Source organism: Sminthopsis crassicaudata, chromosome 2, assembly GCF_048593235.1.
Source record: "Sminthopsis crassicaudata isolate SCR6 chromosome 2, ASM4859323v1, whole genome shotgun sequence".
Lineage (NCBI taxonomy): Eukaryota > Metazoa > Chordata > Mammalia > Dasyuromorphia > Dasyuridae > Sminthopsis > Sminthopsis crassicaudata.
This window is the reverse complement of record NC_133618.1, coordinates 39,111,458-39,125,823: the sequence shown is the minus strand read 5'-3', so window position 1 is coordinate 39,125,823 and position 14,366 is coordinate 39,111,458. Positions and strand designations below refer to the sequence as shown.

Sequence of the window (14,366 nt, the reverse complement as noted above, 5' to 3'; positions counted from 1 at the left end):
AAGCATAAAAAAGCCTGGTTGGGTGGAAAGGAGCCAAATTGGGAAGGGCTCTAGCTGCCAAACAGCAGCATTTTCCATTTGACCAGAGGTAACAGAACCATAGAGAAAGATAATTTCAATTTTGTCTACTGCTTTGTATGGTTAAAGACCAGAGCGGCTGCCTCAGTTTCTTCCTGGAAGCCGAGGGGAATCACAGATGATAAATGAGCACAGATCCTAAGGGCTAGCGGGCTCTGACAATCGCAAGGTGAGCTCAGGTGGTCACAGGGATGACTGGACCCTGAGGATGAGGTAGGAATTAGGCAGAGACTAGACAGGGGATCTGCCAGGTAGGGGGGCACAGCTTGAGCAAAGGTGTGGAAGCAGAAACATGAAAAGATGAAAAGTCATCTGGCTGGACTGGAAGCAGGTTTAGGCTCACAGGTGTGGAGGGAGAAGGGTGCGGAACCTAGATTGAGCTCCAGGTGGGAAGAGCCTAGAGTGCCAGGCTAAGGAGAGATGGGCCCATGGGACTGAATGGAGTCAGAGTGGTGGAAATGGCATTTTAGGGTGAGCAAAGTTAGAGCCCCTCACAATTCCAGAATGTGGAGAGCCTGAGCTTTTCCCTTTACAAACAGAAGACCAGATCCAGGCCAGCGCCCAGAGCGTCAGGTCACGAATTCTCCTGGACGGTGCATTCACAATGGCACACTCGCCCGGCTCCTTCCCCTCCGGGACAATGACCCCGGTCCTAGGGGACATGAAGATGGCCAGAGCATTTTCCTTGAGGGACGTGGTGCAAGAAAGATTTCCATTTAACAGATGAGCAAACTGAGGCTTATGGGCGAATGTTGGAGCTGAGTTCTCCTAGTGTCCTCTCACCCATATTCCATAACCCCAAGCCTCCAACTTAGACTAGGAAAAAAACCCTCAAAAGCTAAGTTTTTCTATCAGTCTCCTTCCTCACCTTGACCAGCGGCAGTGGATAGGTATAGTGGAGTCACGAGGACCAGAGTTCAAATGTGTCTTCAGACACCTGCTGAGTGATCCTGGCCAAGTCACTTAATTCTGATTTCCTCATCAAAAAGGGAAAAAAGACAACTCAAATCTCATCTTTTACAGGAGGTCTTTCCTGATCTCCATGGCTAGTGACTTCCCTCTAAGATTGCCTCCCATTTATACTTATAATTATATATATATATATATAATTGTCAACAATAATAATAATACAAAGTGCCTTAAGGCGTGCCAAAGGGCTTGTAACTCATTCAGTCCTCACAGCAAGGAGTTGCTGTGGCTATTTTACAGATGAGGAAGCTGAGGCAGAGAGAAGTTAATTGACTTGCCCATGGTCACACAGCTAATAAGTATCTGAGGCAGAATTTGAACTCAGGTCTTCTTGACCTGAGCCCCCTCCCACCGTATGTATCTATTTGCATATTGTTTTCCCTGTTAGAATGTAATTTATTGAAGTCAAAGACTCTTTTTGCTTTTCTTTATATATGTCTGGCAAACAATAAGCATTTAATAAGTGCTTATCAATCACTGTAGGGGTGAAACGTCTGCTTAACGATACACAATTCTTCAGGCCAGCCAGAGCCAGAGATTCTTTCATCTTGGATTTCTCTACACCTCTACATCCATTTTCTAAGTTGCTCAGACATTCTTATTTTTCTCAGAGTAAAATATTTTGGTAAATATATTTGGGGAAAAAACTCCAAAAAAAATAAGATAAAATGTGACTAGTATGAAAAATTGGGTGATCATTGCTACCATGATAATAATCACACATAACCACCTACCACATTTCATTTTTAAAAGCCCTTTCATTGCTCTTTTCTTTCTTGTGATTTGTTCCCTTTTGATCTGATTTTTCTTGCACAACATGACAACTGTGGAAATAGATTTTTTAAAATTGCGCATATTTAACTTATATCATATTACTTGCTGTCTTGGGGACGGGGGAAGGAAGGAAAAAATTTGGAACACAAAGTTTTACAAACTGAATGTTGAAAACTATCTTTACATGTATTAGGAAAAATAAAATACTGTTTTAAAAAAGCTCTTTCAAAAGAGCCCTCTACTTTCTTGTTGATCACTTTTTAGTATCGGAGCTCTCTCTCAAAGCGGGACATTCTCCCCTAGTCTTGTCTAGTGGATTTGCCTTTTTTTTTTGTATTCCCAGCCTTTAGCCTGTCCTTGGTATGCTGAAGGTGCTTAATAAATGCTTACTGACTTCGCTATCTCTCCCATGGGAGGACGACATGGCGCTGTTCCATTGTCTTTTAGAAATGTCCAAAGGTATGAAGCAGTTGGGCAAGAAGCAAAGTCACCTTTCAGAATACTGCTTTGCTCCCCATCATGGCTTCTCCTTTCCAAGGACCTGTCCAGTGACCTGTGGCTGGGGGTTTCTCAAAGTCACGGGCTGGGCTTTCTTTTTAATCTCCTTGACCAACTAGAACGCCCTTCTGTATATTTAAGGTCACTTATCTCAGAATTCACACACCTCCCGGACTTCCAGGTATGATTGTAATTCACTTCCCCAGCTCTGACACCTCAGAGCTTCCCATCACTGGGTATGGGAATCAGTAGCCATAAGAGCCATTTCCTTCTCTGGAACTCAGTTTACTCTTCTCTAAAATGGGAGGGCTGGACTGGACGATGCTAGGAGGGCCCTCCTCTGCTGCTTTTGGCCTGAGAAGTCCATCCTTGATCGTCTGGAACGGTTACCAGAGGCTGGAATGTTTTTATTTTCTGAAAACAAGTCTTGTTCTGGGCAGCTCCCGTTTTTTAAGCTGGCAAACTGAACAGTCCCGCTCGACACTTCCCAGATGCTCCCCCAGTCTATTTATAGAGAAGGAAAACCTACGTGCTTGGCTTGGCGTGGCCCGGCTTCTCCGTGGCTCGCCTCCCCCCAAAGTCAAGGACAGCTGATTGGGTTGTTCAAGGATACCCAGATGGAGAGCATCTCCGGAGCTGCAATCTGGGGCTTTGGACCTGCTGGTGGTCTCAGTCACATTTCTGGGCCCGGCCAGAGAGCCCCTCCCACCCCCACCCCAAAGAGCCCAAGGAAAAACCTCACTCAACCAAAAACAGCCTTGTTTGTCCACATGCAATCCCTTCCTGGGGCTGCACTTTTAAAAGTGCTCATTTGTGCTCTTAAAGTCAACTCAAATCTATGGTGGTGATTAATTATATTCAAGTAAATGTCAGCTTCTTGAGGGAGGGGACAGTCTCATTTTTTGTAACCTCAAAGCCAAGTTCACTGTCCAGTACATGGTAGGTTAATGTGCTTACAGACTGACTGATGGAAAAGAGTATGCTGTTTCTGCATGGCTGAGAGCCAGGTCTGGAGTCAGGAGGACCTGAATTCAAATCCAGTCTCAGACTAGCTGTGTGACTCTGGGTAAGTCACTTACTCTGGTTTGCCTCAGTTTTCTCATCTGTAAAATGAGCTGAAAACGGCATCTTTGCCAAGAAATCTGGGGTCCCAGAGAGTCAGACTTGTCTGAAATACTGGACAACAATAATAAAGGAATCTCAGAGAGGTCGACATGGTGGTACAGCAGAGTGGATAGAGAGCTGCCCTTACAGGCAGGAGGAGCTGGAGTCAGGTCTCATATATTCCAACTGTGCGACCGGACAAGTGACCGAGCCTCTCAGCGTTCCGGGCACCTTAGCAGGACCACCCTTGTTGGGAAGGCGTGGCGACCCGCATTGTAGAAGGAGTGTTTCTTGATACTAAAGTCACACTTCTTCTTCGCGGAGCAGCCCGATCACACCAGATAATCTAAAGCCAGAATAAGGATTTAAATTCTGGCCCAGAGCCTTCCTCGCCGTGCTTCTGTCAGCATCTGAGCCACACTTTCCCCAAATGTAAAACGGAGACAGAATGATAGCATCCGCCTCCTAGGGTTGGGGGAGGCTCAAAGAATGAACACATTTACGTAAATCACTCGCACACCTCACTACCCCATGAAAATGCTAATTATAATGATCATCAATCAATAATAAGCATTATTATAGCACTTATAAAATTCTTCTCCATCTACATTTTGGCCTTAGCTCTTCCTGGTCTCTTCCAGAGCTAAGTCTTAAGACCCTGTGATAACTTCAAAGGACAACTCTGGAGAATTGTCAGGGATGGACAGACATTTTAGTCCCATCATTTATTCACTGATTCAGTGATTCAACGAATATTCATAAAGCAAAGGTTTTGTACGAGGCGCCAAAGGAGGGAAACGTTTGGTTTGTGTCCTGGATAATAGCCTATAATAATCGTGCAGACACGCTCAGAGCCCACCCACTCGAGTGCCTGGAGGAGACAAGCCAGGCGTGGAACAGACTGCCGTGACCTTGGCCTCCACAGCCTGTGCTGCTGTGCCAGCCTGACTCACAGGGACCCGAAGGAGCAGAATCAGGCTGGCTTCCTGACCGAGCTGGGGCATGGCCCACACCGGCTTTGGGCTGCCTAGCAAAGCAGCGCCGGCAGGAAGGCCTCCGGCGTGTCACTAATGGCGGCCGACCCCTTCCCCTCTCTGGGTCTCCTTTGTCTGGTTTGTGATGGGAGGGAGGGAGGACCGCAGGATCCTAGTGGTCCCTCAACAAGCAGGATTAAGTGCTGAAGTTCTGTGGTACATGCAAAAAATCATGCACATATCTACACCCACACAGAAAAACACACCACACAGATAAATCAGAACACTTAGGACAGAGAGTTTTTATCACTGTTCAGTTGTGGCCAATTCTCTGTGACCCCATTTGGGGTTTTCTTGGCAAAGACACAGGAGTGGTTTGCCATTTCCTTCTTCAGCCCATTTGACAGATGAGGAAACTGAGCTTGCTCAGGATCACCCAGCTAGGAAGTGTCTGGGGGTGGATTCCAACCTGAATACTTCATCTCCTGATCCTTCTCTCTGCCTCCGTAACACAGATGTCGGAAGGGCACAAGGAGATATGAGATCCTCAAAGACAATTTGAAGGGTCTGTGTGAGTGTGTGTGAAGACTCGGAGGAAGCATCTTTTTTTTTTTCCCCTGGGGCTGGGGTTAAGTGACTTGCCCAGGGTCACACAGCTAGGAAGTGTTAAGTGTCTGAGACCAGATTTGAACTCGGGTCCTCCTGAATTCAGGGCTGGTGCTCTACCCACTGCCCCTCACAGGAAGCATCTTAACTGAACCTTAAAAGAAGAAATGTATTTTAAAAGTGATGAGGAAGAGGGGATGTGTATGTGTGTGTGTGTGTACACATATGTAGAAATACTACTTACACATATAGACAATATGTGTTATGTGTGCATATATTGTATGCATAATATACACACATGTATATAGACACACTCATATATGTACACACACATTATATATATATATATATTTCCCTTGAGGGATGGTGTGCAAAGAGCAGCGGCAAGAGGCGCGTTCTATTCCGGGCACAGGAGCGGTGCTCGCAGTCCAGGGTGGGTGGAATGTAAAGTGTGTAGAGTGAGTAGGAAATGAGGGCAGAGCCAGTTTGGGGAAGCTCTTGAACGCCAAGCTAAGGAGAGCCGGTTTTTCCTATATACCAGGGCTTCTTAAGCGTTTTTTTAACCTCTTTCCTCTTGAGAAATTTTTACATGACCCCGGGAATAAGATGTTTAAATAAATATATTAAAAAACATTTGCTGAAAATAATTAATTTCACCATCCTCACATTCAGTTATAAGACTCCATGTGGGGGGTTTAAGAAGTTTACGAAGCTGGACTAAAGATGAGATCATGTATAGGAAAGACTATTTTGGCAATGGGGGAAGGTTGGGTTGGTGAGGAAAGGCTGGCATTAGGGAGATGCTCTCAGAGGCAAATAATCCAGGAGATGAAGGCTGCATAGGGCTGGCAGTCAGGAAGAAAGGCGAGGAAAGGCGTAGTGGGTATTGTAGCAGAACAACTGGCAGGCCGCAGGGACCGACTGGGTGTGAAGAGGGACTGACGGGGCAGAACCGAGGGCGACTCCAAGATCTGGAACTTCCGTGTCGGCTCATACCAGTAGAAATAGGGAAGTGGATAGGAGAGGAGAGTAGTTTTTTTTTTAAAGTTATTTCTAGTAAAATATTCTTATTTGTATATCTTGACTTTGGAGTCCTTAGACTCACATGATTTGGAGATGGATGGAAACTTGGAGAATAGTTGGTCCAATTCTCTCCCTTTACTGATAAAAAAGACCAAGTTCCAGAGAAAGAAAATGCTTTGCCCCAAATCATACACATAGTTAAGTAATTGAACTGGGATTTGAATCCAAACACTCTGACCCCAGATCTAGTATTCTCTCTCTAACTTTAATTGCCCAGAAAAAAAGTGATTGAATTAAAGAAAAAACCCACATGATTTTTTTCCTTAACCAGGAGTTTCAAAATAGCACAGTTCCAAGCATCCCAGGCCCCACCAAATATGGTTTGGCTGTTGGTTGTCAGGCTTCCCAGGGCTCCACACTCTGTCTCCAGGGAAGGAGTCACACAAGTTAAAATGGAGCCCATGTTCCAAAGAAACCCTGGGAAAGCAGGTTTATTATCACTTGTCAAGTTCATTTTAAAAATATTCCCAGAGGTTCCCAGAGGACCACTGTTGTTCGGTTGTGTCCAACTTTTCACGACCCATTTTTGTGGCAAAGGTACTAGAGGAGTTTGCCAGTTCCTTCTCTACTCATTCCTCAGATAAGGAAACTGAGGCAAATAGAATAAAGTGACGTGGCCAGCAAGGAAGTGTCCGAGACTGGATTTGAATTCAAATGTTCCTCACTTGAGGACCTGTATTCTATCTACTAAGGGACCATGGTGGAACCCCAATTCCACCATTCCTGAGTTCTTTCTGATTCCAAAACCTCTTGGATAAGTAGAATCAGTCGGTCACTATTTCCTTGCTCCAAATTGAATGGTGGTCTCCAAAGTCCCACCCAGCACTGAGTCCATGAGCCTACATCCTTGCAGGGCTAGAATCACTCTCTCATCTGTTTCCTCTAGCAGTTTCCCGGATTATCATTGTAACTCCTAAGCTAGCCTTGCTTTCTGACCCGTGGAAAGAATATTAGGTCTAAAAAGGAGAAGTACAATTCTCCAACCATTCCCTGAACTCAAAAGTTCACTGGAGTATCAGAGACCAAAGGATTATTCCTCCAGGAATGATTGAGCCCCTTCTACTAGACCACGATGCTACATTAGGTTTCCTTCGGTTAGACAAGCAGAGACATTCATAGTACAGCAGGGGCCTGGGGTAAGCTGGAAGTGGGATAGTGTAAGAGAGGAAGGCAAAGAGAGTCACAGAGTCCAGGGTCAGAGAGAGACAGGAACAAAGGGTTGTGAGCAACAGAATTTCTTACTGTTCTACTTCCATGCATTAGTATAAAGGAAAGTCTCCTTCAATGTGACAGAAAGAAATGTGAACTAGTATTATTAACGTGGACTCAGTCTCCCACCTCACTGCAGGGTAAGTGCACGTCAAGATAGTAGAGGCCAGAATGTTACTACTCCAGGGAAAAGCCGATGGGAAGGACATCAGGTTGGGGGTCATAGGACTTGAGTAAGAATTTCAGCTTGATCCTTTACAACAGAGACCAGGCACAAATCGCTTTCCCTAACTGGGGCTCAGTTTACTCAATTATAAACTGAGAAGTTTATGTGATCACTTAGATCCTTCCCAGCTCAAAGTGCAGTGATCAGGGCAAAGGGCTGAAGAAAAAGGAAATGGTGGCTAACCCCGGGCCTGTGCCCACTACAGACTGGGCAGTCAGAAAAGGTAGCCAAGAGAGCCAGCTAATCCGTTGTTCCGTTCAATGCTTTATGATCCCAGGGAGCATCATATGCCAGGCCCTTCTGTCCTCCTCTATCTCTTGAAGTTCATGTTCATTATTTCCTTAAAGCATTTTACAAATGTTAATTCATTTTATCACCAGTGCGTGCTATTCTTATAATCCTTTAACAAATAAGGAAACTGAGGCAGAGATTAAGGGACTAGTCAAAGGTCACAAAGACAATAAAATAAATGTTGGAGGTCATATTTGAACTTAGGTCTCCCTGACTCCAGGCCCTGCACTTCCTAGTTGGCTTTATAACCTAAAGGGGACACATCCCTACTGTGACCAGCCACACCTGGGAAGAGGTTTGGGACAGAGCTGATTGGACTCTGGGTAGTAATGTGAGAGTCGGTGAAGTTGGAAAGAATGGAGGGAAGAATATTAAAAGAACAAAGAATCAGAGACTGGTCAGAACCATTAGAATATGAATAGAGAGAGAAAGAGGAGGGGGGAGAAAGAAAAAAAGGGGGGAGAAATAGATTTAGGAAGATGGAAAGAGAAAGTCAGAGAGAGGGAAAGGGGGAGGATGGGGGAAATGGGGAGAGGAGGGAAAGATGAGGACAGAGAGGGAGAGGAGGAGAGACAGAGAGAAAGGGGGGAAATAGGAAGAGAGAAAGGGAAAGGTGAGACGGGGAGGAGAGGAGATGCATAGAGAAAGGAAGGAGGAGGAAGAGGGGAAATGGGGAAGAAGGAAGGGAAAGGTGGGAAAAAGGGGGAGCAATGAAGGAGAGAAGCAGACAGTGGGGGAAGAGGGATAAAAAGGGGGAGATGGAGAGAAAAAGAGAGAGGAGACAGGAGAAGAGATAAAAAGGGAAAGGAGGGAAGAGTGGGGATAGAGAGAAGAGAGACAAAGAAAGGAGGGAGAAGGAAAGAGAGAGAGAGATGGAGGGGGAGAAGAGGGGGAAAAGAGAGAGGAGGGGAGAAGAAAAGGGAGAAAAGGAGAAGAGACAGAGAGAGACACGGAGAGAGAGAGTCGGAGGTACCATTCCTTAAATTTTAAGCTGACAGGTTCCTGAAAGGACAGTATTTGTTTATTTATTTATTTGGACTAAGTAAAAGAGGCCATCCTTTGCCTCAGTTGCTACCTAGTCTTAATCCTTGAATGGGTGCAACATCAGTCAAACTGAGACCTGTGGAAGACCTTATCTTAAAAATACCCTGGTCTCCCATTTCATTCAGGGCCATCTCCAGTTGTCCTGATTTCTACGTGGCCACTGGCCCCACACAGTTCTGGAGGGGAAAGTGAGGCGGTTGACCTTGCACAGCCCTCCATCACTTCAATCCAATTCACTTGTGTGTCCCAGAACCACCTCCCTGACACTGTGGTCCTCTTGAGAAGGAAGGACAAACAACAACCTTGTGACCACACTGACTGAGGGCTAAATTACATTCCTCCACAAATGAGATAAAAAGCCAGATCAAACCCCATTAGCACCCAACGTACACTAGGTGATTTTTGAAAGTTTGACAAAGTACCTTGTGTCCACAGCCCTGGGGGGCAGACAATTCTATCTCCCATTTTACAAACTGCAGCCCTGGAAGGTTAAATGATTTGCCAAAGTTACAAAAGGGGCCAACAGGCAGATGTGATATTTAAAATGACTTGCCCAGGGTCTCCAGAGCTGGAATTCAAGGCCCCCTGGCCCAGTCTCCTTTCTATCACATCATTCACGTCACAGGATCCAAATGTAACATTCAAGACAGCCCAGAAGCCTAATCTCCCCTCCTCGTTTCAGAGAAGAAGAAGGGCCAGGAGAAGCTAAATGAGTTATCCAGCATCACCCAGATATTTTTTTCATTTTTTTTGCCTTTATTTAAAAGCTTGAGCTATACATTGTGCCTTTTTCTTTTTTAAAAATACACAATGCTTTATGAATCATGTTGGGAGAGAAAAATCAGAACAAAAGGGAAAAACCATGGAAAAGAAGAAAAAAACAGAAAAAAGAAGTGAACCTAGCATATGTTAACTTACATCCAATCTCCACAGTTCTTTTTCTGGATGCTGATGGCAATTTCTGTACAAAGTCTATTGGGATTGCCTTGGAAACACCCAGATATTTAACATGCAAATCAGGATTCAAACTCAGCTCCTTACTCCCAAACCCAACACCCTTTCTGACTACACTTCACATCGCATTAGAATATAAACCTTTAAGGATAAGGACTATTTTTGCTTTTTTTTTTCTTGGTATTAGAAGCACTTAGCAAATGCCTGTTGATTGATAATGGCTCTCCATGTTTGTCCTCTCCCACACCAAAGACATAAAAAAGTTCCATTAGGCTTTGTATCTTATAAAGATAACTTGAAGTACACAATGAATTTTAGGGATATTTCTCATCCAAACATCCCATTAATAAGGAAAGAAAAATACAGTGAGTTCCCCATTTCTGGGAATAATTACTCCTCTGAAGTGGTTAAATGTATTTCATTTTGTACTATTTGAAATTACAATTATGTAAAATATGGTAATTGGTTCCAGCCCAGTGGAACTGAGCCGTGTAAATTCTAATAATGTGATCACTTCAGAAGATTTAGTATTCACACTATCAGGACCCAAGCTAGACCCAGGAACCCCAATTTGCAATATAGTGGGGATCTTTCTCCCTCCAGTTGCTGCAGTCTAACAGTTATACTTAAGCTCCAAAACATTAATTCTTTAAAGTGCAATAACCTTCAATGACAATCAGACTAGCCAGGGAGAATGTCCTTCTCCATCATTGACTTCAGTTCTAAGAACCGCCATGCTCATCTTTGGAAAGCTGCTGAACCCCCTTTCCCAGTCCTCCTAAATATTACCTAAAAACTAAAGAAACTGCTCATGAACCTTCTTCCATTCAATGAGAAGAAAAGGAAGGGAGATTGGAGAAACAAGTGGTAGGGAGAGCAGACGAGGGAGGGAAGAAGGGGGCTCTTCCTAGCAAATTCCTTTTGTTTTGAAAGAGGATTGCTCGAGATTCCCCCATTTTGGAATTTCATGCCCTGTGTGTGTGGAGGAAGGTTTCTCTCTACCAGAAGGGTGGGTTAGTCTGGGGAAAAGGGCCAGGGCTCTCGTGGACAAGTGATCAATCTCCACTCTTGTGGTCCCTCCCTCCCCCTCTTATTAGCTTGTTCATTTACACTTGATTTAATTTTAATATCCAAAAAATATTTCCTGAGGAAAAAGGGAGAAAGAATACAAGGACAGATGTCTTTACTATTTCTGCCCTCATTTTATGGCAGGCCCAGTATCAGCAACCAAAGAATGGCAGAGCTGCTAAAGGTTCTGGACTTTGGATCTCCAAAGCAGGCCATTAGTTTCTTGGGTTTAGATTCTCAGGCTAAGGGTACGCATGTGTGGGCTCTGGGGGAGGGAACCAGAAGGGTCCTGGAAGGTGGTATATGGAATCTCTGATCACCAAGGCCTGATAATCCCGTGCCCACCAAGTCCCTGGAAGTTTCTCAGATTCTGCTCACGACAACAAACTTTTTTCCTTAAAGAAGACAGTGATTGGGATGATATTTGTAAAGACATTTACACAACTTTAAAGTGCTCGATAAAGGCTCCCTATGGAAAAGGCTCCGGGGAAGACGCAATGTACCTGTGACCGCATTCTAATAGTAACGGGTGTCCAAGACCCTGCCCCCTTGGCTTTCAGGAGCCAGCAGGGGATCTTATTCTTTCCCGTTGGCGACATTCTCAGAGGAGTCAAATTCAAATCCTGCCGCAGACCCTGACTTAGCTGGGCGATCCTGGCTATTCAGGCTCTCTCTGGGCGGTTTTCTCCTATGTAAAGTGGGGATAACGCTGCCTCCGGGTTTTTGTGAGCACCGTTACTTACTGACGACAAATACAGACCATGTTAAGTGACATTAAGATGCTGGCTATTCTGGCTATTTGATGTGCACACACGCTGGAGCGCGAGATTCCTCGGGGTACAGACGACTTCATTCCTCACTCCCATGCCCGCTGTTCTCACAGCTGCTTAATAGCGTTTGGATTTAATTTAGATAAATACAGAAGGAAGGATGGAGAAGGGATGAGAAAAGTCCTCGGGGACGGCCAGTTCTTCCGCCCCCACCACTAACGCCCCGTGAACGATTGCCGTCAGTGAATGACCTGGTTGTTACAGCCTTCCTTTCCCCAGTCTGTCCTCCTCTTCCTCCGACCTTAGAGCGACTATAACACAACTTCTCCCGGCCCCCAAAGAGCACGCCGGCTTTTAGAGAGTGAGGGCCGCTAGCCCGAGGACGCGGCGCCTGCGGCCGGGCTCCCGGGACCTCCCGGGCTAGGGCAGGACTGAGGGGAACCAGCAAATCCGGAGGCAAAGTAACTAACCACCTTTCCACCCCCTGAAAGAGACCAGTTAGGGTCAGTCACGCGCGCGCGCCTCGAACTGCCACATTTACCTGTTAACAACTCTATCTTATGGCCCAGGACCTTCATCTCCGCTCCCTGCCCACAAGAGGTACCCAGGAGCGTCAGGGGCGAGGCTGCAGGCTCGGAGCCCCGCGGGGCAGACGCCTCGGGCGGCGGGGAGGCGGCGGCGGTGCCCGGCGGTGCCCAGCCCGGGCGAGGCGGCAGGCGCGGCCGGGAGCGCCCAGGGAAGCCGGCTGCCCGACTCTCAATGCGGCTCAGCAGCCGCCTCGTGGGCTTTCCAAAAGGGATCCACCAATTGCAGGAAGGCGAATCCCCGAAAGGCGGCTGCAAGCTGGCCCCGAGGATGGGGTGAACTGGGGGGAGGAGGAGCGGCGGGGGTGACGACTGAGCCACCTCAGCTGCAGCCCGGGAAACCAGCCCCCGCACCCTCCCCACCCGAAACAGAGGAGGAGACTTCTCCCGAGCGACCCGTCCCCGGAGTCGGCACCCGAGGAGCAGCCGCGCGTGGCGTCCGCACAATGTCACCCGGCCAGCCCGAGCCAGCGCCGGCCCCACCCCGCCCCCGTCGCCGCCGCCCCCAAAACAGATGGGTGCCTTCTCTCCGGGAGAACAATGGCAGGGGCGGGGGCGGGCGCGGGGCTGGGATCGGGGCGAGCTAAAGAAAGAGAAGCGCGGGAGATGCCAGCCCCGTCGGGCTGCGCGGGTGGGCGCGCGGGCCCGGGGTGAGGGGCTGGAACCGCCGACTGCCAAGCCGAGTCCCACGCGCGGCGGCGGCGGGAAAGCTCCGAGCCCAGGGGCTGGGCGGCGCTACCGGGACATGGGGGGGGCGAGGCAGGGCTGAGCATCTCCTCCCGGGGGCTCCTCCCGGGGGATTCATTGTCGGGGTGTGAGGCGGGGGAAACCGGGGAGTCCGCGGGGGGTTCTGGAGGGAAGAAGGGGGACAGCCACACACTTACCGGCTCACTGCCCCTCAGCCGCCGCCGCCCTCCTCCTCCTCCTCCTCCTCCTCTCAGGTGCCAGCCCCCTGGGGGAGCCCCGGTCCCCGCGTTCGGAGGCCCCCTTTCTTGCCTAGGGTGAGGGGCGGGGACGGAGCAATCCAGGTGTGTGCGGGGGCCGCAGTGCACCGGGAGGGGTGGAGGGCGCAGGGACGGGGTCTGGTGCGGACGCTCCAGGGGCTGTCAGGGGCTCCCGGAGCCTCCTTCGGCTGCTCGGTGCCAGGCGGGCTCGGGGAAGGCTTGGGGCCTGGGGGAGAGAGGCGGCTACGTGGCCGGTTTAAATGGGGGCTGCACCACTGCGTCAGGGTGGGGAGGGGGCAGGGGAGAAGGAGGCTCCCCGGCTACGGACTAATCAAATGCTGCCGCCAGCGGGGCAGCCCCGGGTCACAGGAACCCAAATCCGAGACCCCCCCTTTCCCACCCCCTTTTCATTCCCCTCCCCTCCTGGTCACACTCCTCCCCGAGCTGGGGACTGCTGGGATATTTGCCTTTAGACACGGCAAGGGGAGGGGTCTCGTCTCCCTTTCTGGTCCCGGCTCGGGGCGTTTCGGGGCCCAGTCCAGCCCTGGCCCAGCCTGACCCGCCCTTCTGGTCCCGCGGGAGCGGCCCGAGGGTGCCGTCGGATAGCCTCGGAGGGACGCCCACGCCGGCTGGCTTTGTTTAGAAGCCCAGGGTGGGCGGGGGCGGAGGAGTCTTACTGGATGCTTGGAGACTAGGACCCACCCCCCAGATCCTGCCCTCCCCGACTCCCCTCCTCTCGGTGGACTAGTCTGCGGGATGGAAGGTCCACAAAAAAGGAAGGGGCAGGGTTGGGAGGGAGGGAGGGCGGCGGCGGCCCCCAGAGGGGTCCCGCAAGTCCTTCAGCTTTTGTTTCAGGCCAGTAGGGCTTTCCTCCATGATTTATTTCTTCCGGGGATGAAAGGATCCTTCAGGGGTGTCCTCATCCCTCCTAGGACTAGGGCTGGGGGGCCGTTTCGAGGACTTGGGGATCGGATGGGGGGGGGGGAGAAATACTCCCATCAGAGAAACACTCCCATCATTTTTACCCTGAGCTCATCCTATCCCAAAGTGTCACATTGTCCTTGCCTAAAAGTCTGAGGAAAGCCGCCTCCAGAGAACGGATCTGGAGAAAAGGGGAAACGGGGAGAGCAGGTCGGGGAGCTGTCCTGGAAGGGAGGCGGCTCCGCGCGCAGGACTCCCGAGCCCGGAGG

General features: G+C 48.9%; 1 protein-coding gene across 6 annotated transcripts in view; it reads right to left on the bottom strand.

Annotated features, from left to right (window-relative positions):
* Nucleotides 1-13,783, bottom strand: part of NDRG4 (NDRG family member 4) — a 69,014-nt gene extending 55,231 nt beyond the window's left edge. Inside the window, exon 1 of one of the 6 annotated variants that reach the window (XM_074285925.1) lies at nucleotides 13,644-13,783. Coding sequence is in view for 3 of the 6 variants with exons in the window: in XM_074285919.1 (XP_074142020.1) it covers nucleotides 12,190-12,226 (37 nt within the window). In the remaining 3 variants the exon portion in view is untranslated. Of the gene's footprint in view, nucleotides 1-12,189; nucleotides 12,615-13,116; nucleotides 13,566-13,643 lie in introns of those variants that run through there. The other 5 variants (XM_074285921.1, XM_074285922.1, XM_074285919.1 and 2 more) reach the window with 5 other exon arrangements.
* Nucleotides 13,784-14,366: the final 583 nt, after the last annotated feature.